Consider the following 25094-nt stretch of genomic DNA (forward strand, 5'->3'; position numbering starts at 1 on the left):
ACATACTTAGGTAGATATTTACTAGTTTTAAACTTTTTGTAATATTTTATTTTTCAGTCAGTATTAGCAGAAATGGTAATGATTATAGAAAATAGTGATGATAATAATAATAATACACGAGATTTATAGAATAGTAAAACAACATAACGCGAAACAATTTAGGTAACAAAACCCATAAAATGGACGAAATTCGTAAATTTTTCAGGAATATTATACATGATATCGGTGAGTACCGTCTGTAAATAGCGCGCGCGCTCGCAAACACACGTATACATACATACATACATACATACATACATACATACATACATACATACATACATACACACACACACATACATACATACATACATACATACATACATACATACATACATACATACATACATACATACATAATACATACATACATACATACATACATACGTACGTACATACATACATACATACATACATACATACATACATACATACATAAATGCATGCATGCATGCATGCATGCATGCATACATACATACATACATACATACATACATACATACATACATACATACATACATACATACATACATATATTGATTATTACAACACTTGTGTCAAACTGCATTTTAATCACTTCCTCTAGCAATCTTTACTACGATATTCACCAGCTCGTCTGCTTTTTGACAGCTTCATAAGTTACAAACCTAGAGCGTGACTATTGAAGAGTAACTTAGAAGTTTCACTAAGAAAGGAGGCAAATCGATTCCAACGTTTCCTGCGTTTCCATTAATTATACAAACAAAATGAGCGTCTTAGTCGAAATCCCCGCGGCAATTCCTTTTCAACGTTTGCAAGGGGGGGGGGGAGGGGTGTGCACTTGTTATAAATTACGTCCTTCTTTCTCAAGTCCTCTACAGACGGACGACACTTAGTAGTGCGGAGTAGCGGATATAGAAAACTGCCTCCAGCATACCTAAGTAACGAACAACCAAACAGAGGCATAACGTCGTCTTTGTATATTTATTTCCCTTAGCGAGCCGGTAAAAAGATAACTCAAGTCATTTTTCTTTTTTCGATTCCAATTTGTTATCTGTTTGTCTTATATAAAGTGGTTACCCTTTACCTATTGAATTATAAGGTTTTGACTGGCTGAGAATTCTCTGAGGGCAACCCTCCTACATTTCGTTGCCATTAAAGTTTGACCGACTCTTGAAATGGTGCCTTGAGGAAACCCTCGAGGATCCATTTAGATACGTGGGTTGAAAGGTGATGTACAGTTTCGGTAATGAGTTGGCCTTTCCACCTGCTCTGGAGGACGTCGCTTTTTCCAAACGGAATCAAATTGGAACATCGTGGACTTCAATGTGCAGTATGCTCTCAACTGTATTCGATAAAAATAATATATATGTACGGGGAACACACCTCGTTTGTTTTGATTCAACAGTGTTAGGAAGGGCAAGTCCAAGTACAATATATTTACCTATACTGACATGACACGGCAAGAGTAGAGGAAAATGAGAGTGAACACACGAGACTGAAATACTTTCAAAGTGTATATATGAGCAGTGTGTACTTGTGTTGGCTGTTATTTTTTTCATTTGTATTCAAGCCTAAGGAAAATACATCGAACTGAAGCCATTCCAAGGAAAACACCAATTACACCACCACCACACAACTACCATCGTCGTCGTCGTCGTCGTCATCATCATCATCATCATCATCATCATCATCATTACGAGCCGGGTACTACTTGTTAATTTGCAGATCCTATCTTTCCCATAAACAGAATGAGTACAGCTATTTGACCAACGAAGATCGAAAATCATTTTCAAACAAGATGATCACGACAAACATCCAATTAGCTCATTCAGAATCTATTAAAAGAAAAGACACATGAACAGGAAACATACCGGATGTAAAATGAACGCGCACGCCTTTCGCAAGGGTGAAAAGAAAGCATGTTTATTGATATTCCTATACATACTACCAGAATGCAAAATTCAGAGCTATCATACATGATAGATCCCTTAATAAATTAATCAGTTATGCAAATAACAAATTTAAATTAAGAACTGTATCACCGATTTTCATATTGCACGTACTCTTTATTATGATCCATGCGTGTACCAAGTTCTATGACATTTAAAACTTGCATTACTGTGAGATATTGCATAATTACAAATAAAAATTAGATACGCAAATTAAAAATGTACAGCTACATCAACAAGTTTTACTGGTCATATGTTTTTTGTCACCATCGACCAGTGAAAATCATCATTTATGCTAATGACTCATTTATGTTATTGAAATGTTTATCAAAAACCTTATCATATTTTGCGTTCCTAATGAATATGTGTTTCAAAATTTGTTAAAATCGATGCTGTGGTTTTTAAGATGTCGTGTGCACATGTAAACAAACAGACACACACGTACACAGGTAGCCAGCCGGCCGGCCGGCCATACATGCATGCATGCATGCAGACAGACAGACAGACAGACAGACAGACAGACAGACAGACAGACTTGACAGACAAAGCGATAACATAACGTTCTTACTGAAAGCAAAGATGACATTGCTAGATTAACATAAAACATTGAGGTGGTCTCAAGACAAAAAAAGAGCAACAAAACAGGAGAAAGAATAATAATGTAAGAGAATTTTGGCTGAACAAACATGTTATTTATAAGTATGACTGTGATATATACACGAAATATTAAGATGTAATTTGAAAACTTTCTGTAAGAGAGTTTTTAAAATAAAAAAAGGGTTGTTTATTTTCAATAAGATTGTGAAATTCTTAGCTATTATTCATGGGTAGCATGGTATATTAATTTGCAAATGTTATTAATTATGCAAATGACTCATTAAATATAACGCCACACCTGTCCAACAAGCTATAGAGGACACGTGTACATTATCATCAGCGTATGTACCGAACTATATGAAAGAGTAAGCTTACATTGCCTAATGACCGAAATCATTAATTGTGCAATTGTCTCATTGCAATTAAAATCGACATCAACAAGATATATAGGAAACAGGTATAATCAATGAATGCATATAATTGTTTGGTTTGAAATTTGAAGATTGCATTCGTAAGGTAATGTATAATTTCCAAAAATCAATTTGATTGGTTACATTGCACCATACTATGTATACTGCTATATAAACATTTTTAAAAAACCCAAAAAACCAAGCATTCCAGTTTCAGGTAGTACAGCATTAAAGTTAAAACTATTGATAAGATATATATCACAAGTGCATTTTGTTATCATCAATGCGTCTACCAAATTATATGAAATTTGAAGCTTCTATTCTTCATTTACGATATTGCCTAATTGCACTGAAATTACTCTACATTAAGCTACATCAACAAGCTTTATATGATATTTTTGCTTAGTTATAATCAGTATATGACATTTAAAGCTTACTTAATTACAAAAAATCATTAATTATCCAAATTACTCATTAGATTAAAAAGCTATATACCAAAACACTTTATACAACGAATACGCGCTGTTACCTTCAATGTGTGTACGATACTATCTGACATTTTAAGAATGTACTATTGAAATATTGCCTACTTACCGAAAATCAGTATTCATGCAAATGCCTAATCAATATTCACGCTATATGAACCGAACCTACACAGTTATTATACATTACCATAAAGAAGATATGTTCTAAATTTCGTTTGAAAAAGCCGTTTTTGAGAAAACGATGACACAGACACAGGAACAGACACACATCACCATACTATAAACTTCCATGCAAAGCAAGACTAGCAGATATTCGATAAAAATGAAAATGTGGTGACAGGCACAAGTCACTAAACTGGCAAGGCATGAACTAGCTTTTACACGATGTCAAAGTCTGCTTTCTAAAGATCTTGTCTTGTCTTTAAGGATTATGGAGTAACCTTGTTCCTGTCATTACATTGGGGAGATCCAAGACTATCATTCAATGGGACAGAAGGTATTGACCTGCGATCTAATTCGGAATTACTATCCAAAGTATGGACGCCGGACCTTTACTTTGTCAACGTGAAAGAAGGAGCTTTGCACGAAGTCACTGTGTCTAACAAACATATTCGAATATCCCCAGATGGTCACATACTGTACGATTTAAGGTATGTTGTGTACAGTTATTTCAACAATAGATGTATTTGCTAAAGGTTCAGTTACTGGAAATATATTTAATCCTTTCTATAGCAAGACTCTTGATTAATCGGAAGTAAAACACAAAGGGTGAAAGAAGAAGTTGGGGAAGTACCAGCCTTGCTGTATTAACCTGAGACTTTGCACTCAATGTAATCATACACCAGACAGGTTAATAACAAGGTTACCATCATTTTGCAAATTCGTTTGATAAGAATGGGTATTCCGGTGAGAATTTTTATAATGTGGGCTTGGCAAAATTAAAATTAGATTCCATAAATGACATGACTTTCTATATCTGACAGGGTTAACGATCATTTGGCTAGTTATCTACGGCAAGCTTTTCTTTCTGTGATTTCTGTTTTCTCAGAATCAAGATAGTCGTTCTAGCCTTGTCACGTGACTTAATCGTTGAATAATGATTCAGTAAATAATAATCGACCTAGCATTGATTTCCAATGTTAAGAAGCTGATAATCCGATTAAGAAACGGTTTATGAGAGTGTCAATAATACTCATTAATTTCTTAATGAGGCAATTTGATTTTGCTTCGCGCTTATGCTTTCTATGCATTCTAAAACAGTTAATGGCTATGTGTAATCTTTTAAGCAATAAGGTTTTGGTATTTGCAAAGCTATAACCGTATACTGTATTTCAATAATGATAATATAAAAGCAACCAAAGAGTCAAATAACGAGACGAACAATTTCTTTCTTTTAAGGACACTGTCAATACGATTATGAGAATAAAGGTTTTGCTTGTCATACTCGAACTTCTCATGTTTTCATCTTTTAATTACAATATGTCATTTAGCAACCAAATTGTGTGTACAGATACAAAATTCTCACTTCGGGGACTACATTCTAGAATTATAATTTCCTTGACCCGCTTTGTTTGTTGTTAATACCGATGTAAAAGTTCTTATGGGTCTCAAAATAATCAGACGTGCACCATAGGAGTGATAAAACAAACGGCGTAGTATCAAAACATTGGTATATTTACACAGTCTTAATGAACATGCAATGATTCTACATGCAATCTGTCACACATAGATTGATACACTAACCTTGGACTAGAAAGGGCTGCTGTCGTAACATAGGCACGTGCCATTCCTGGGCCTCGACGGTAGTTTGAGTGTACACAGCACATGGCTATATTTACACAGTCATCACATTACGTGGAGTTTTTTCCCGATTGATTTAAACGAGTGGAAATTCAATGGGAACAACATGTTTGTGAAGTGTAAGGTGTGTAAACCGACTAAACGACTCTTCGGTGGTACACGAACGATACGTGCAACATAATATATACCAATTCAGAAACAACTGTATCGATTACTGAATGTCCTTCGCCTTTCTTTGTTTTACTGACTAATTATGTATGTATGAGCTAGCTGATTTTATTTCCTTAAAACATACATTTCGGCCAAGTGCATAGGAAAAACTTTCATCATTTCCCCTCTTTTTCGGTCAAAACACTGTTTTTCCACTCGTTTTATGAGACACGTTTTATACAGTACAATCTCTATCGTTGGATAGATAACGATATGTAATGTAATTTTTATATGCTGTGTGGTTTATCGCCTAAGACATAAGGTTTGTATTTCGACTCTCCAAGGAATATCTTAAAACACAAATTCTATACATTACCTCTTTATCCCAAGAATTACGCATACTAATGAATATATTGATATGGCAAAATAAGACAAACTTCTTTACTCGTGTGCCTCCAAATATAGATTGTTTACTTTCTCGTCATAATATTAGCACATTGATTGGCAAAAAGAAGTATAATTATAGTATATTGTATGAAGATTTTTTACTACCAAACCAAACCAAAGTGACTATTGAGTTTCAATTGTCATGGGTAGCAGGATGATCTTTACGTCTCACACAACCTGTTTTGTAACAAATTACATAAAACAAAATACAGACACTGACAGCCTGCAAACACACATAACATGACACACTTGATCTCACTGAACAAAAATCAACATAACTGTCAGATGAAACAAGGAAGATTCAAAGGCAAACAGTATATTTGTGTTCACGGTTAGATCAATATAATATTTCATGTTCGTGTGCACTATCACTGCCTGTATTTTGCTTGTGTAATTCGAAACAAAAAATATGTTGTGTAAGAATGATGGAACAAAACTCGTTTGGTAGTAAAAACTCCGAGTACTAACACATCTGGTCTTTTGTTTTACGCATGAAATGTTGACATTAAAGCACAGGGTAGTATAGCGTCTACATTCAATTTGTCAAAATCAAGGATTTTCTTCTGTAATGAAGGACTACGTATGTATTAATATTTGCCTGTCAAATTGCTAAACTGGTGTAATTATTTGACTTTTACAATATTGTATACGTGTTGAAAGTGTATAAAAAGGATCTTGATTTATTTACAGACTGTTAAGGCGTAATTTACTCACAACCATGTCGATCCTCAATACATTCTAAAAACTCGTGTTTGTTCCAAAGACACACACCGCTGAATGGCTGTTAGGTTCTCTGTGAGATCCTTTTAGATAAAATATCAAATGCAATGAGGTTTTACAAATTCTTAATGTGGCATACATAGACTTTCACTGACTTAGTTATAAATATTCTTGACAATTGGACAATTTGTTTTTATTAGTCCGTCTTGTGTAGGCACTCAAGCGGTGCCCAGCACTTAAAAGTCACTGCCTACGTACTTCTTTATGTTGCTGAAGTGTTCATCGACTTCTCGTGACATTTCCTATCCATGTATTTGAACCTGGTATGACAATAAATAGGCTATTCTGGCCTGGTTTGTCTTCCATGATATTACTCGGAAAGGCAATTCAGTGTTAGACAAAATGCAAAGTGAGTGGTTATCACAATTTCAATAACTCTAGTAAGTTTTTTGATAGTTTGATGTGTATGGGATAGCAAGAGATTTGGATTCACTTACATAAATGACGTATGTCTGTTCTTCACAAACTGTGTCAGTATCCATGGAGGGCGTATGTTCAAGTATCATGTGGTGTTGCAAACCTTGGGCTGGGATTAATTGTGGTTTTCGTGAAATGTCACTGTATAATGTTGACATAAGCATAATAGCAATGTGTAGGTTTCTATCCAACAAGACGAATCAATTATATGAAAGTTCCAGTCAGGCTTATTTCTGCCCTTAGTACATTTATATTAATTCTTGGTCATAAACTAGTACTATAGTAACATATTAACTTTGAAATCTTGTCAAGAAGCCCTACTGCAATTACATATGTTCTGCCATTTTGGGGATTTCCATTAATGGTTTCAACGGTGGAAAAGCTTTCCAGGGAATAGCATCATATTTACCACTGTCTCTTTCATTTTTTGTCTTTGACAATCCATTGAACATCAAAACACCAATGTAATCATGTATACATAAAACTCTCTATTAACAGGGTAAGTCTGACTCTGATCTGTCACTTATACCTTCATCGATTCCCGATGGACAAACAAACCTGCGGTATACAAATCGAAAGTTGTAAGTAATATGTCTTTTAACTCACCCCTTCCCACCAGCGCAGCACAGCCTTATTGTGATAGTACAATTTACAAGTGGTAAAGTCTGTAGCCGCGGCGCCATTGTAAGGATGCAAAAAATACTTGATTACATAATACCTAACTGAAACTTATAAAGAGTCAAATTAGCAAAGAGTAATTTCTTGGTTACCAATAAATTACTTATGTCATAAAGCAATATTCAAATTACTGGTGAGTGCTGAACCAGTTACTAGACATAATCACATGATTCAACTCATGATTCAGAAGGCAAAATGATAAAATAAGTAAATTCAAATATGAAAGAAAGGGAATCAACAAATGCATACAATTATCGACTGTGTTGCCTTTGGCACTACCTTTACCTTCATGGTACGTGTTATTCATCCTGCAGTTGGCTATACAACGCGGGATATGTTGCTACATTGGGATGAGGCGGTAACCGTACAGTTAGCACCAGAACTTGTTATGCCAGAGTTTTCTATTGGTTCTCCCGAGTCCAAAAGAACGCTACAACATTATCCCGGGCTAGGTGAGTTGATTGAACACCCATCTACTACATTTTGGATAACTTATTAATTATGCAACGCATCGCAATTGTGTTCCCTGTACTGTCTACGTATCTGACTGACATGTTTTGTCTTCCTGTGATGCCTACTCGCTTTGATTAGGACTTGTTGCATTGGATCTCTGATGAAACACGAAGGTTCACAAGGAAGTGCTCTCTCATAAACCCCTACCCCCACACACAACACTATTTTCAGTTGTAATTCTGTAATCGGTTTGATATTATAGAAAATGTGCCAAAATGTAGTGATTTATATTAATTAATAATAAAATTATAATTGGTATGTAGATTGCCTTTGGGTCAAACTCAGCTTACTAAGCGTTGGCAACACATCATTGCGGTCCCTTTGATGTATATAATTATTATAATGGTTAATATTTATGTTTTGATAGGTGATGACTGGTGTGTTGCTTTGAAATTCTAACAGGAGACGGGGTGAAAATATGTCGACAAAATGACACATTCAACACAACGCATCATATCTTTTTTTTAAACAGTATAACACTAATTTTACGTATCTTGCGGCTTGTTTGACGTCGGATATATAGTGTTACTCTTTATTCTCGTGACCTGTCGCCTATCATCACGTCACCCGATATATATATCCAACACTTTCATTCACATCAAAATACACTTTTTGTCATATAACCTTAGCATTTGGGTGTTTGAGACACACACAATTCTTGTTTGAGACACACACAATCCTTGTTTGAGACACACTGAATCCTGGTCATAAGACCTTAGCATTTGACGTTTTATGCTACAATTTACTCTAACACAGAACACATCAAAAGATGCGTTAGTCGGAGGTGACTTCTTCAAAGCATCCTGCTTTACACACTGTTACAATTTCGTGTGGTGTCTAAGACCCACTAACTTCTGGTCTGTCGAACAGAGTAAATTGTTGACATTAACTCTCTCAACGTTGAAGAGAGCGCTCGAGCAGTCAGTAGACGTCTACTACGCGATGTCCAGTGTTTTCGGTGACCATCCCGCTTTCCACTGATGTTTCTCGTGTCTCCTTTTTCACCCCTCTCTCGCTGTGTCTTTTCGTAGAGTACGTACGTCCAGTGTCTACATCAAATTTTAAAAAGTGGTGTATGATACGCTCAAACTTCAATGATTCTTCATCCAAATTAGATGGTACTCTGCCGTGATAGTAGTCCTGCTTGCATACGGAGTAAGTCGTCCCTTGAGCGAAACGCGTACACCGTCTGCGAGCATGACTACCGTGAAAGTGACTCTTCAGAATCGCAATATCACAATTTACGACCTGTTTTCTTGGTCGCGGTCCAATGGATGTTTCGCATCTCGTCGGCCATCTAGGTCTGTAGAATCATAAAAAGGGGGTACTTTTTCAGATCACCCTCCGAGAATATGGGTACGATGCCCCATTTCTCTCTCTCTCTCTCTCTCTCTCTCTCTCTCTCTCTCTCTCTCTCTCTCTCTCTCTCTCTCTCTCTCTCTCTCTCTCTCTCTCTCTCTCTCTCTCTCTCTCTCTCTCTCTCTCTCTCTCTCTCTCTCTCTCTCAGTGTAGGGATTAGGTGTCGTTGAAGGTATAGCTCTGGATTACGCTACGGGGTTTTGACACGACGTGTCGAAACCCCGTAGCATAGAAATCCAGAGCTAGTTGAAGGTAAAACTTCCCGGATTTCGGAAAGAATGGGGTTTTTGAAGTGATTTTCTCCCAAATTCACTATATAAAAAAAAAAGGGGGGGGGTCTTTTTCATTGAAATATTAACTGGAAAAGGGGTACATATGAAATTTTGCTAACAAGCCGGGGTACCCACCAATCCATGATCGAGCGACTGCCACTGCTGGGGCGTCGCGACGCGTCGGAGAGTCAGAATTGTACGGGGTGTTGGTCACCGAAAACACCCGTCCTGTAGACTACCCGAACTGTCAATCCGTGTTGACGGCCCTTTGATATGTGCTGTTTTAGAGTAAATTGTTGCAGAAAATGCCCAAATGCTAAACTCTTATGACCAGGATTCAGTGTGTTTCGAACACCTCAATTCTGGTCATAAGACCTTAGCATTTGGTTGTTTTCTGCAACAATTTACTCTAAAACAGAAGACATCAAGGGTTCCGTCAATGAGAGTTGATGCAGACACAAGTTGGTGTGGTTTCGACTGGAATGTTTGTTTTGTCGCCTGGAACTGACGCATCTTTTGATGTGTCCTGTTTTAGAGTAAATTGTTGCGCAAAACGGCAAATGCTAAGGTCTTATGACCAGGATTGTGTGTGTTTCGAACAAGGTTTGTGTGTGTTTCGAACAAGAATTGTGTGTGTCTCAAACACCCAAATGCTAAGGTTATATGACAAAAAGTGTATATTAATCTATTCAAAAAATGTGATTACTGACCAATATCTTTGAGGTATGAGCATCCACCCTGAGGGAATCCTATCAATCAAGAATACAAATTTTGTAGGTTTTGGATGTGTGTTTATTTGGCCATTTTATTTCATTTTACCTAATGTCTTTTTTTCGACGAAAGTGTTCATTGATACTAATATTTATACTATCTATATAATATTGATATTTTTTTTACTATTGTCTTCGAAATTTATTATTATCGTATCTCTGATAAATTTGATAAATTAAATAAGGTAGTGAATTCATGATGACATTGCATTTTAGAATCAGATTATTGACATTTATACTTACTAAGCTATGCAAGGAGTCATGATTTCAAAAACTATATCAGTCCATTTTCTTATCTCACATATCTCTGGAGGACATGTTTACATTTATATGAAAACTTCAGACCTCTAAATTCTGTATATAATGTATATGTATGTGTGTGTGTATATATATATATATATATATATATATATATATATATATATATATATATATATATATATATATATATATATATATATATATATATATATAATTCTATGGATCAAAATCTGCCTTGCCTAATGTTCGCTAGCGTTAGTCTTGTGACCATATACACAAACATGTGTAATTTTACAAGTACTCTATGGCTGTATTGAATAAATTTGACTCTATCGCAAATCTCCGAATGCATAATGTTCGTACAGATGCTATGATTAATATTTTGCCAGTCATATTCATTATAACTATGGATCCTCATTTACATTTGTGTAACAGATTGGTTTCTTTGATGGTGCTGGGTTAAATAAATTATTAAGTTACACATTGTGTAAATTACGTTATACATCTTGTGTTCTTTTCTATAGGCGATTACGACCAACTAGAATGTCGATTTCCGTTAACACGTGAGCTGATATTTTATCTAATGGAATATTATGTGCCTTCGTTTCTATTGGTGGTACTCTCATGGGTCTCCTTCTGGTTGAACGTTGAGGCTTCCCCAGCTCGAGCAAGTTTAGGAATCACCACTGCACTAACACTTACAACACTGAGTTCAGCAGCTCGTACTCACATTGCGAAAGTGTCTTATACAAAGGTTAGTGTGTAAATCGAAGTTACAAGTTCAAATTACTTTTAAGGTGTAGACATAGATGTAGCAAAACCAATAACAAAGTGCAGTCAATTGCCTGTCTTTCCAATACCCAGGTAATCGATATATTACGTGGTAAAAAGTAACAATGTACGCTACATGAGGGTCAAGATGATTCCAAATACATTGTAACGTTGCACATGATATGTCACGACCGTGGTATAGGATTTATTTTGCAAAGGGGAAATTAATATTATTAGCAGAAGAAAACCCGTGGAAAAAAACAAAGAAAAATAAACAATTTAACAAAATGCAAGGCTTAGTCTTGGCAATTGATCTTGAAAATCAAGCTTAAGGCCATTGGAAATAGTCAATATTTTTAGTAGAAAGCATGTCTATGATGATATAGGTCTGGAGTAGACACTCCAGGCACTAAAAGGGGAAATTTGCAACAAATATGGCTGCTATTAATTCAAGTCGTTGTTAATGAAAGTCACGAAATATGACACTAACGAAAAAGTAACAACTTGTGAGTAGACACTTGAATGACTCTGTGTCTTATGGTTCCGGAGCTGTTGGTGTTTACACCCACTATGGCTGTCATTCTGTTAAACAGGGATATGACCCCAAAACATTAATGCATGTATATCACTTGCTCTTTATTATCCGTACACAAGATTTATGGAAAAAATTGTAATATATAAATACCACAAGGTGTCTGTGTATGTGATATGCTAGAAATGGCTTCATTGTGATAATTGACCCTGAAGGTCAGGGTCAAATGTAAGGATATTAAAAGAAAGCTTGCATCTGAAAATATGGGGTAGGCACTTAAAATGTGTCTCAAAATTAGATATGTGGTAAATGTTGATTTTTAATTACAAACATGATAGTCATTCAAATTTGCATATGTCGCAAAACAAAGTACTGTGCACTTGTCCCATGTTTTATGTCACCTTTGTGCCAGACGGATGAAGGTCATTATAATAGCCTTGAGTGGGTACGGAAAACGAAACAAAACAAAAAACAACTGGTCAGAACAGAATGAAACAAAAGAAAAGTTGAAAAAGGCAATACAACAAGAAAGCGATATAGTTAGTTGCCCGTCGTTGTAACGTTCAATTGAGAAGTTTCGTCGCAAAGTTATGGGGAATTCCGGTATTTGAAAGCCGGGTACCGAATCTAAATTTGTCACATCATAACAGCCATGCGAAAAATGTTTCAAAACAATCTGAGTAGCTTTCGTCATGTTAACAGGCACCACCAGTTCAGCATGGCGGAACCGATCAAGTTTTTATTTCAAATAACTACCTCAGTGCTACTTCATTATATATCATGGAAGTATTATGTGTTTTTCAGGCTATTGATATATGGATGTTAACATGCTCGGTGTTTGTCTTCGCCGCCATGTTGGAATTTGCTATGGCTAGTTATCTTCACAATAAAGCCCAGACAAAAACAAAGAAAATAAACCAGGTACGTTCATTTTTACCTTCCGTTTGGGAAGGTTGTGTTATGTTTTTGTCTGTCTGTCTGTCTGTCTGTCTGTCTGTCTGTCTGTCTGTCTGTCTGTCTGTCCGTCCATCCGTCTGTATGTCTGTCACTCTGTCTGTGTGCCTTTGTGTCTGCCAGTTTGTCTGTCTATGAACAAGATATCTCGAATTATTGCATCAATTCTAATGAAACTGGCAAAATATCTTCCTTATGCTAATTGTAAGAACTGGATAGGTTTCGGGAAGCATTGTATGAGTATCATTTAGGTATTTGCATTAATGAATTTTGGTGATTTAATAGGTAATATCTTTAGAATGCAAACTACAAACTTTGTATATTTTGGTTCATACATTGATTATAATAATTTAAGTACATTGTGTCCTATAAAGTTTGGTGATTTAACTAATCTTAATGATTCATTTGTAAAAAAATGATTATTTTTCGGTAAGTACTCAAAATGTTAAGGGTACATCACGTATGATAAGTTATATTTCAGATTCAGACAATTTTGTATGTAGGAACTCAGGTTACACCAGATGTTATTAATCCTTTCCAGCACTGTGCACCTTTAGTTTTTCGTTTGTGTGAGAGCAAACATTATCTTACAAAAGAAAAATCACATACGTTAGTGGACATGCTGGCCACAACACCGTTCCTCATTCAGAAACAGTTACAAACAAATTTTACGACGTGAACAAATATTTATAGGAACAACTGCCATTAGTATCATAGACTGCCTAAAAATCAATGTATGTGGCAACAATTTGTTGGAACAGCACTTTACAAAAAGAGAATTAACTGATTTTGTTAACGCCAGCTTTTACGGATTATGATTACTAACCAATTGCAAGGAATTGGTAGTTCCTACAGCGAATACCCTGTCTCCCATCGTCATCACATAATAGTACATCATACAGTATCATGGCTGGACGCTGTCACACATGGTGGAAACCGGTCAAGCTTTTTATTACAAATACCTGCCTGTCATTTCATTAATCCTGGTCACCACGACAGCAATTTTATGAATATCAATTTACCTAACGAATATTAATCACCGACAAGCACCCATTTTAGGCTGGGGAGATCAAAACATACAATAGTAATAAGCAAATATATTTTGTTATTGGTATCGCTAACCAACAATAGACAGCTACTTTTTCTAAACCTCAGAGGGGTCAGAGGCTCCTGATTTTTAGGTGGGGTAGCTTGGGCCACCAACATTTCTCATTTTTAATGAGGGGGGGGGGGCATAAAAACACCTAGCTATTATGTTAAACTGACCCGCAGTACATAATGAAGTTTCACGGTCCTTATTACAAGTAGATATTCTATCAGAGTTAACAATTATATTGAGTAAACATCAAGTGGTGTGGCGGTGCATTGCATATTGTCTAATCGCAAAAGAAAACATGAAATACTGTTTGTTTAATGATTAAACCTAGTGTCTGTGTTCATAACTTTTTTTTCTGTGCTGCGAAAATTTAAACAATCCTCCCCCCACACCCCGCAATTGAAATTCAAGGCATGCCCAATTCGTGACCGCACATAATCGGCTGGTTATCCATTGTTTTCCGGCTATAGCTTAAACAATTCTACTTCACCGATGCACGTCAAAATTAAACCAAAAAATGAAACCAAAATGTTTTTTCTGTAAAATTTCTGGTTATCATGTTTTTTGTACTGGCTTTTAGTACTCTTAAACTGATATGTTTGATGGCGTCTATAGAGCAAGATGCTGATGATTCTATTGTGTAGACTGGGGCGTAAATCGTTCATTAAAACTACCTCCCAGCAAAGCAGTGTTACCTTGATTATCTTAAGTGTCGTTGTGACTTACTCAACCAGTACATGCCTCAATAAGACGTGTTAAGTCTGTATTCTCTGAAATGACTTCAAGGTATAAAAGGTAATCAAACAATTCACTGGTCATGGCAAAAGTACGTGTACGTGCAGTAGACGTCTGAGAATGCAGTAGCGATGTAATCAAGAAGACTGCTGAGGTGTGGGTGGGGTGGGTAATGTTGGAGAAAGGGGTAAACTACATAAAGCTCTGTGTGTACTTTTGTGTACTAATCTGCTAAAAGATAAAAATAATGTTTGTTTTTTTCACTTTTAGGAATTACTTTATTCTGGGAGTCTATTCAAAAGCCAGTTAAAATCGACGGATATTACCATAGAAGAATCAAGAGCTGTTAGTATCGATATGTTACTTCCTCACCTAAGTGGACTTATCAACACAAAATCACCACGATATCCCGCCAAAATGTTCAGATTCTCCCGAAATATTGATTTGTATTCACGTGCTCTTTTTCCATTTATATTTCTTGTATTTAATTGTGTATATTGGCCAACTTACTTACGTGGCAGTATGACTTTTTAATTGCAAGACATGTATCGGTGTAAGACAAATTAGTAAAGCCTGTTTATTTTTAATTGAAAAATTTTGACTAAACTTTGACCGAAATGGATTTTTATGATGAACAACCAACTGAAGCTTAACTGCCATGGCGCCATCTTTAGATGATGTTACATGATGAATACGGATGTGTCACCAAACAAATCCCATAATTGTTCTTCTGTATGATTTACTACTTTCATTTTTATACTAATTTGCAAACGATGAAAAATTGAGACAATTTTCCAATTGAAAACACGTATCTTGTGTTATAGTAGCAACGTTAATGAATATATTAAACTCACATTTCTAAATTAATTACAATGGATATATATACATGTATATATATTTACAATATTTAACTTGGCAGGTTTTTTTGTATTTGATTTAAAAACACGTTAGATTTATATACCCCAATCTAGGAGATGATATCAAGATAAACTTGATAAATTAGTCACAATGATAACTTAGTTTAGTTATGAATATTGAAAAAGAAAACTTTGTCATATCATTGGTAACCTTTAAGCATATATGAACTCATTTTGAAAATCGACAATTATGTTATCGCAGGTACAAACAATACAGCTAATCTCGATTGCGGCATATGTATATACCTACATACCTAGAGAATAGCTGAATGTGCTTGTTAAGGGGACCAGTAGCCAGCCAGCCACTAATACATAGACTGTCATATGTTCAGTGTTATATTCACAGCGTTTAGAAAACTCGTACTGTATTTATACTCTTAGCAGAGTTCAATAAACCGTCCAGCTGATGATGACCATGGCTAATATAAGACCGTAATCCAACCGTCTATCTAATTATGATATAATATTAGGCATCCCATGAAAGTTATGAGTGAAACTATTCGTTTAAGGTGCATAGGATCTCAAATGTTGGATCCATAGAACGCAAAGTACAATACAAAACGTTTTGGAGAATTGTAATCAGTTGGAAGATAACTTACAATGAATCAAGCTTAGCTTAGAATGCGTCATCGGCTAGGGTTGAATATCAAAGTCTTCATGATGGCTCCATAGTCAGATAATTTTTGCTTTTCGAACATTTTGAAGTTATATAAGTCTTTTAATAACGCTTATTAAATGAACCACAAAGAGTTTCATAGTGATAAAGGGTGGAGGAAAAAGAGCATATGTACAAATGGAACCAAGAAGTTATAACAATCATTTTTAAAAAAAAGATAATAAAGTACAGACGTTGCTAAACATGATAAATGTTGGCTCATGAATATTCATTTGTACGTCAATGAAATCTTTACTGTTGACGGAATACGAAATGAAGAATATGACAGAATAGCTAGCCCAAAAATCACTATTCACATAAAACATCATAGAGGAGGTGTATAATTACATATTATGCCTTAATATTTTTTCTTAAGGAGTCTTGTCTCTATGAGTCGCATGACGAGTAATGACAAAACCCTTCAGTTTAGTCATGAGTATTTCCAGCTGAACGAAAAAAATATTGAAGAATAACAAAATTATACCTCCTCAAGCATAGTTTAGGCCAAATAAAAAAAGTTGTTTGGTTCCGGTTATCCGACCCCCACCTAGTTTTTCACGCCTACCCTACACTTTTTGTACGTATTGGAGAAAAATAATAATAAAATCGCGAAAAATCGTGAAAAAGACACTATACAACTGTTCAATCTGTAATGGCTGTACATCTGAAAGGAAGAAATAAACAACACAGAGACCATTTGAAAACAATGGAAAACCTGAACTAGACACTCACACATGAAAAAAATATGATAAAATAAAATAAAAAATCTACCTACCCCACCTATTTTAAAACTAAATGTAATCGGAACCACACAATTTTTGTTTACGCCTTATGAAAAATCGGAAAACATAATGACAATTTGGAACATCTTGAGCACAGACACGGGTTTTCGTGACGCAGAACGACAAGATTATATACTCAGTAATCCAAATTTTCTGACGGTTCAAAGACAATAACTTGGCTAAGTTGTGCGTGTTATGTTATGTATGTATGTATGTATGTATGTATGTATGTATGTATGTATGTATGTATGTATGTATGTATGTATGTATGTATGTATATATGTATGTATGTATGTATGTATGTATGTATGTATGTATGTATGTATGTATGTGTGTGTGTGTGTATGTATGTATGTATGTATGTATATGAGTGTGTGTGTGTGTGTGTGTGTGTAGGCATACATATTCGGATGGGGGTGTAACTCAAGAACTACAGCCATGTGTGTGACTTGTCTTTTACGCGATATGAAGTTCATCCAGTCGGTCGTGCAAAGTACAGGAGATACAACCAAAGAACTCATTGTATGCCATCAGTTAGCGTAATAAATACTAGTAGCTTTATTCTAAAAGATGTGTAGCTGTTTATTTGCAGATGTTAGACACATGCATGGAAATATTCATTTTGTGCGTGAATCGAATATTAAAAAGATTTTTCTAATCGCACCTTAAAACTGAAGGCTCCAACTTTCACCATGGTGTCAACAAATTTGCAAGATGTTGGTTTTCTAAAGTGTACAATGCCCCTCCGGCCGCGCCAACCAACTGATTGTTGCGTTCGAATCGGCAGTCTCCCTCTTGGCCAATCAATGTTTAGGTCGTTCCCCTCTTGGCAAATGAAATGGTTTGTTCTATCTCAAAGCGTCCATTTTGAACAATCAAATGTTTGCATTATTACAAATATTTTTCACTACAGATTCCCTCTTGGTCAATTAAGTGCTTGCTTTGTTCTGCATCACATCTCATCAGTTCCCTCAAGACCATTCAAGTGTTTGGTTAGTTCCGTTTGCTACATACATCCCTGATACATCTTCAATATCAAATCAAATATTTACTCTGCACTATATATACCTTGTGGTTTTATTATTTATTTATATCTATGTAGGACACTACTGTGCGAGCAAGTTTTCCATGCGTGAAGGTTGTAGAGTTTCAGGGAAATCAAAGATCTGTGTTAGGATGAGTGCTTGCCTCGTTCACGGCTTCATCGTCGCTTCGCTAATAAGTTTACCAATTTACAGGAAATCGCGGTCGGTCACTTGTTATTAAACGACCACGTCGATGATGGCGCTCTTCCCAAAGCAAACCGACTTGTACCGTGCTGGCGCCAACCTACCAAACATCATGTTATTGAAAGAGCATCAATTATTTTTGATCATCTCTACTCCCCTTGGAATATCACTACTATCACTACCAACTATCAAACGTATTTCCCTAAAAGTTTTTGAGTAAGATTGTTGATCAAAATGTTATTTGTTGTACCTACTTTGCATGCAAAAGTCAATGTCGTCTGGTATTTATCAATTTACCATCTACTTATATCTAAAATATCCCACCATCATATTTCAGAGCAGTCTACCTAGCATTTTGGTAATTCAACATTTCTTACCCAAAAGTCACATTTTTTAGAACGTTAACAAAGGGGACATGGTTTCATGAACGATTCCCTAACACCATACATGTATCCCTTAAAACACTGGAGCCAAATGTTGGTATCATTGTTGGTAAGTATCATAGATATACTTAGCTTGGACAAGGATTCAAAGAGATGCGGTTGAGAGGATATATTTATGGATCAAAGCCAGTCAATTCATCTTGTCACCAATGTCTTGCTGATTAAATTTTGAAAAACAAACATCATATTTACCTTGACTATTCATGCATACAAATCTAATCATGCCAAATGGGACCCAGGGGTACATTAAAAATACAAAAGTGCAGACAAATATTGCAATTGGAAGCGTTGGCAATGTAAACAATATATCATCAAACAATTATATCAAAAGAACATGCCTCATGGGATACACAATGACAAAATTTAATCTAAACTGTCACAAGTACATGTATGGTATTAATCAAAATATCAGTAGTTTACACTAATATCACGTTCTGGTGACCTAAAATGATAACATATTATAATGTATACCCATTGCAGTGTTCTCCCCTCAAGATAATATTGTCAGGAAGAAGCCCTATTTACATGTGTTTCTTATTCTTTTAAGGGAAATATAGGACAGATCTACCACTCTATAAACTCTGCTGTGAACAACCATACATTGAGTTACCATTCATTTTGTTGTGCATTTTGTCCTTGAAAGAAAGAAATGCCACTTTTTTCTTTATTTGATACTTTTCTTCGTCTGTATCACTTCACTGCTACACCATATTCATATCACTGACTGCTACACTATGACATTCCACTGTTTCTATGCCTTCTCATGCTCTGTCCACACCGGAGGCCAGAATCCAATGGCTTACCAGAAATATCCACATTGTTAATAAGATCTCGAAAAGCATTCCCAGTGTTGTGGAAATATTTGATGTTTGCGTTCAGGGTTCTCCTGTGTATCTGTTACCTTTAATGTCTATATCATGTACTTGTGACTTGTCTACATGTCTTTGTGGCCTGATTGTTGAGAGTAGTGTATATCCCTGGCTTGGACACATCCATGAACTTATGTACCTGCTGGGTATGGAAGCCAAAGTGCAGGTGAACAGAACATGCAATCAGGTATAGTAATACTCTTGTTAGGATGTTAATAGCTTTTGCTTCCAGATTTTTAACTTTTTGACTTTTTATCATTCTATTTTGTCCTTTTCATCTGCATGAGGTGTCTTTCCTGCTTTTAGTTACTAGTACTCTGCTGAGCTGCAGTGAAACACTTGATTAGCCAGCTGATTTTCATGTTAGTCTGTCTGGCATGGCTATTGTTCTCTTTTGCATTGTATAGACAAACAAATAATTATAATATGAAATAGTATACATGCATTTAGGCACTCAAGACTGTGGTGTTCTGGAAATATTGCTAATGCGTCAATTTTTTGTTAGAAACTTATACTATTCAAAAAGTATTTTGTTCACTCCAACAACTGTAATATTATGCTATTTTTTGTTATGTTTTATCTGTGGAAAGATATATAAACCTTTACTGAAACAGGTTTAGCTAAATATGCCATATCTCAATATAGGAAAGATAAAAGATTTCAGAGTTTGGCCACTAGGAGTGCTGTTCGAAAATCATTTGGTGACAGGAAGGGAGGGAGGCCTAATTTGCATATCACAGATGGGATCATCATGTCAAAAAACAATCGGATTAAAATCCGATGTAGATGTCGGCTAAGCATTCATTGCTATTTTACCTTCGTTATTTTGCCTTAATTGACCTTCGTGGTACATGTTTACGTTTTTATCCTGTGTAGAGGAGGCGATCAGGATAAAAACGTAAACATGTACCATGAAGGTCAATTCAGGCAAAATAACGAAGGTAAAATAGCAATGAACGATTGGCCGACATCTACATCGGATTTTAATCATATTAGTCAAAAAACATCCCCACTAAAAATCTTTAGTTTAAGTTTCTCACCAAAATAACATCTATTGACCCAAATCACACACCTGTTGCACAAACTTTTGGATTCGAACAATTTCCCAACTCGACTCCCAAAACAATATCTCCATCAAATAAGGCAATCAGTTGAGTGGTTTTTGGCTTTAAGTTGTTTACACACACACACACACACACACACACACACACACACACACTTTACCATACCTATATCATGACTGAACTCTTTTGTTCAGTTGTGCTAAAAACAACGAAAAATACGACAGAAAAAGTAAGTACTAGATACAGCTATTATACTACAGACGTATGTACTATAATGTAGCAAACATAAAAGAGCTGCTCTCTGAGAAAATTCATCCAAAAGATAAATTTACAAAAGCAGAAAATACACAGGCTGACAGTGCTTTGATAATCTAAGCTATATGTATTTGATAGAGATCATGCAAAGTGCCAACAGTGACTGACTAAAGGCAATACTCAATTTCACAAATATCTCTTACACAAACATGAACAATGTGATTGTCACAATTTTCTAGATACATGTACCTAAACATAGAATTTTTATTTACTTGTTACTGTTTCATAAAATTACCATATGTTTGAAGTACTTCACATCACAGCAAATAGAACACAAAATATACACAGTTGATGGAGAGAAAAAATGTGGAATCTACCACATGGTAAAAGTTCTTCTCAATTTTTTTCTTCAAAATTATAACGATGGGTTTTGTCCTCTTGTGACTTGGTCACTTTCTTCTGAGTTTAAAACACATCCAAGCACAGAAGGTTTATGCAGGCAGTTACAAGATGATGGTGATGATGGTATACATATATACATATCACAGTATAGTACAGTATAGTTTACGACATCATGTAAGGAATTGCGGAGCACCACAAAATACAATTGTCCTGGATTATTTCATGGCAGTCTCACTTTCAATAGCTATAAATTTTTATTTTGTGAACATCTTTGTCTTCGCATTCACGACGTCTGTTGTAGTAATAAAAATATCCATCTTTTCTTTGGAGTTTCTTTACATATCCGTTATCTGGCCAGCGATCAGCCTGAAAATAGAGACAGAAAGAAAATGACATCATTACTATTCATATATCACAATTAATCATTTAAAATGCATGATCCCCCGCCCCCACCCTCTTATCACCTAAATGTCATTAACAAGAAGACATACCAACCAGGGGCAATATTAGACGAGGGCGTTATCAAAATTTTGCCAAGCAGGCCTAAATTATGATATTGCCTGAGCGCATGTATGATTAATTTTATTACACTCTCCACTCATTTGTACATTCATTGACAAGTCCACTCATTGTTCACTATCATTCATCATCGATAGAAAAGATTCCCTATCATGGTGCATTGCCAAATTGTACTTATATTGACTCACAATCTAAGTACCCCCACCCCCATTCACATTGTACTTCTATCATTACAGCAATCTACATATCTTATGCTGCGCTAAAATTCCAAATGATGTTAAAAGTATCTATTTCTCATTACAATCAGTACAAATTATCCTTTATTCTTTTGTCATTCATCGTTTCTTTGAATTAATGAAATAAGAAATTTCACATGAGCTTATTGGTTGTGTTTCCTGCTGTAAATGTACAAAGAACTAAATAGTTCATAATTATATACTTTTGTTGTTACTAATTGGGTGTGTTGTCACAATCAATAGCACATAATTACTATATCCTACATGTACAATCTGTGATATGTTTTTAACACATTTGAGAATGTAAAACAATCATCCATCACCCCCTCCCCTCCCACATACTCATAGTTCCTACAAACCTAAGTATGGTTATTGTACTTCAAATAGTGTGTGTGAGAGTGTTCATGTAAACTTGAACTTAAAATATGAATTCTGGAATTTCTTTGAGATAAAAATCTGGTATTGGTAAAACTAGATGTCTTTTCATATTGTATTTGCCTTGATCACTGCAATTACAACTCTGTGATCTAATTTATCCATGTAAATCATTTATTATGCAAATTATCTTACTTTAAATACAATATCAAAATGAGATACCTTGTGTAAGAAGACTAATACTATGGGTAATTTTGAAACTATGAACTGAAATCCATTGTATCAATGTATCTGTTCTATGATAATATGTATGGATAATGGACTAACACATAGATGTACATTGTACAGAGTGAGTCATTCCATAAACTTAGTCTCGCTTCCAGACTCATGACTATCGTCCCTAATCTTTTTATGTATGTCGAGCAGCTTAGCCGCGAGAAGAGAGGGACTCGGGACAAGCCCCTCTCTTCCTGCGGCTGTGCCACTTGGCAGCTTAGGGATGATAGTCATGAGTCTGGCAGCAAGACTACCATAAACTGTACTACTACAGGAGCTAGTATTTTTTAACTTGTTATGTAAATGTATACATATAACTAAACAAAGAACACTGTATCTTCCTAATCTATATGTACATGCTATACATGTATACAATTGTACTGAGTTACATTGCACTGTAACTAATTGAAATGAATTTATTGTGTTGACACTTGGCAGGAAGCTTGACTGAGGTCAAGGAAACATGGAGGTTATAATGAAGTTATGTAACTTTAACGCTGAGATAGTTTAAAACCTGGGAAACTGAAAAGTAGTTGACACTCACAACCAGCAGTGACTATAACCCCCCTATGTAATTTCAGTCTTTTGTTTTTTCCTTTTTTTTCAAAAATGGGTTGGCATTGAAAATGAAATATGGCATTATAAATTCAGATGACTTCTTCATTATTTTGAAAGCTACCCAGACCACTCTTTTTTTAGAAGAAGAAAAAGAATGCGAGTAACTTGTATTTCCACTCGCTACTCTTGTCTACCTACAATCCTTACAACACTTACTGGTTTGCCTGTGTGAGCTGTATATTCCATTTCATCTCTGTACCCAGCAATCTGAAATCTGTATGCCTCCTCCACTTCTTCTGACCAATGTTTTGGTCGGCACATTCCTTTTGGTTGTGGCAAAACTACAGCTGTCATTTTCTTTGCTATAAAATCTACAATCACAATGGGATATTACCAAAATTATTAAATCTTAATTAGTAATGTAATTATTTTGCTTTTTCATCCGACGTATTAAATTCTGTAAAATTCAACAAGATCAGAGGACATGTTTGGTGTCCAACTTAATTCTTAATTATGTTTTTAATTTAATTTTTTTTTAAATTATTGCAATTCGTGAGTTGACACCACCATCGAGATTTTCATTCAACGGTGGTCTGCGCGTGGATTTTCGAATATATCTATATGGCGTCAGCTGTAAAAAGGTACTGCACAATGCAGCTATAAAGTTTTATGGCGATCCTTACATAAAACTGAGGTAAAGTTCGTCGCAATCACGAAACATGGCGAAACTACAGTGTAAAGACTATGGAAACATGCATTCATTCCCGTTTTGTGCGGTTGTAAGGTATATATTTACTTCCGGGAAGACGCAATGAAGTCGAACGAAGTCCAATTTACGTTCCACAACTCCATGATACCAAAATAGTACGGTTATTTAGAAGTAAGTGTTCGCAAAGTCGTCAAGTTAGAACGCCGACAGATAGTCTCTACCTACCTCAGTAGTTGTGATACGATTCAAAGCCTTGTTATGTGCCAACTGAAATTTAAAATTGAATGACTCACTGATGAGTTGTTTATGTTTGCCGTTGCCTAGAAGTTAAATGCATTGTGGTTAGTCTCGTATGTGTGCATCTTCTCGCCAGCTGTACTTGTCAGAGGGCGCTCTCCAAATCTCGTGAATTATTATACTCCCCTATTGTTAAGGATGGAGAAAACAATAGACTGCTTACTTTTGAACTATGTAAACACACATCGAATCACTTCTATTGTTTGTGGTCGTAGCCAGTATGTTGTAACGGACATAGGAGGGTGTCCGGTGCGATACTAAACTTACTATTATTGTGTGAACCCACAGACAAAGAAAAGACCACAGTCACTTGTGAGCTAATAAAAAAAATAATATTCTATTCCAGGATGATCATAATACAAAATAACGACGCTATTAGGTAGTTACGAATATTCAAAAATACATGTACTAGTATTTTCCGATGCAATCACCGGTGACGGTATTTTTTGTTCCTTGTCTGTGATACTGTTACGTTCTAGGGGTTGCCATCTTTTCAGCGTTTTTAAAGTAT

At 35.5% G+C, this 25094-nt stretch overlaps 2 protein-coding genes across 2 annotated transcripts in view; one reads left to right on the forward strand and one right to left on the reverse strand.

Moving 5' to 3' along the window:
* The window catches only part of LOC144440874 (glycine receptor subunit alpha-3-like), a 36769-nt gene extending 20911 nt beyond the window's left edge, over positions 1 to 15858 (forward strand). The window contains exons 4-9 of the mRNA XM_078130313.1: positions 3889 to 4112; positions 7555 to 7637; positions 8049 to 8186; positions 11434 to 11663; positions 13017 to 13133; positions 15268 to 15858. Coding sequence (XP_077986439.1) covers positions 3889 to 4112; positions 7555 to 7637; positions 8049 to 8186; positions 11434 to 11663; positions 13017 to 13133; positions 15268 to 15531 — 1056 coding nt within the window. The 3' untranslated portion in view covers positions 15532 to 15858. The remainder of the gene's footprint in view (positions 1 to 3888; positions 4113 to 7554; positions 7638 to 8048; positions 8187 to 11433; positions 11664 to 13016; positions 13134 to 15267) is intronic.
* A 5400-nt stretch (positions 15859 to 21258) lies between these two features.
* On the reverse strand, positions 21259 to 24613 carry LOC144438274 (meiosis expressed gene 1 protein homolog). The gene is made up of 3 exons (XM_078127330.1): positions 24512 to 24613; positions 23794 to 23948; positions 21259 to 21979 (listed from the first exon to the last, which is right to left on the reverse strand). Exons 2-3 carry the CDS (start codon positions 23929 to 23931, stop codon positions 21851 to 21853), a joined length of 267 nt encoding a protein of 88 aa, XP_077983456.1. The 5' UTR covers positions 23932 to 23948; positions 24512 to 24613; the 3' UTR covers positions 21259 to 21850.
* Between the last annotated feature and the right edge of the window lie 481 nt (positions 24614 to 25094).

This window comes from Glandiceps talaboti, chromosome 1 (assembly GCF_964340395.1).
Source record: "Glandiceps talaboti chromosome 1, keGlaTala1.1, whole genome shotgun sequence".
In the NCBI taxonomy this organism is placed as follows: Eukaryota; Metazoa; Hemichordata; class Enteropneusta; family Spengelidae; genus Glandiceps; species Glandiceps talaboti.

Excerpts from the sequence above, each read along its gene's own strand:
- LOC144438274 (XM_078127330.1), bottom strand. The coding sequence starts at position 23,931 with ATGACAGCTGTAGTTTTGCCACAACCAAAAGGAATGTGCCGACCAAAA. Across the intron at positions 21,980-23,793 it reads CAGCTCACACAGGCAAACCA|GCTGATCGCTGGCCAGATAA; the intron begins GTAAGTGTTGTA and ends CTCTATTTTCAG.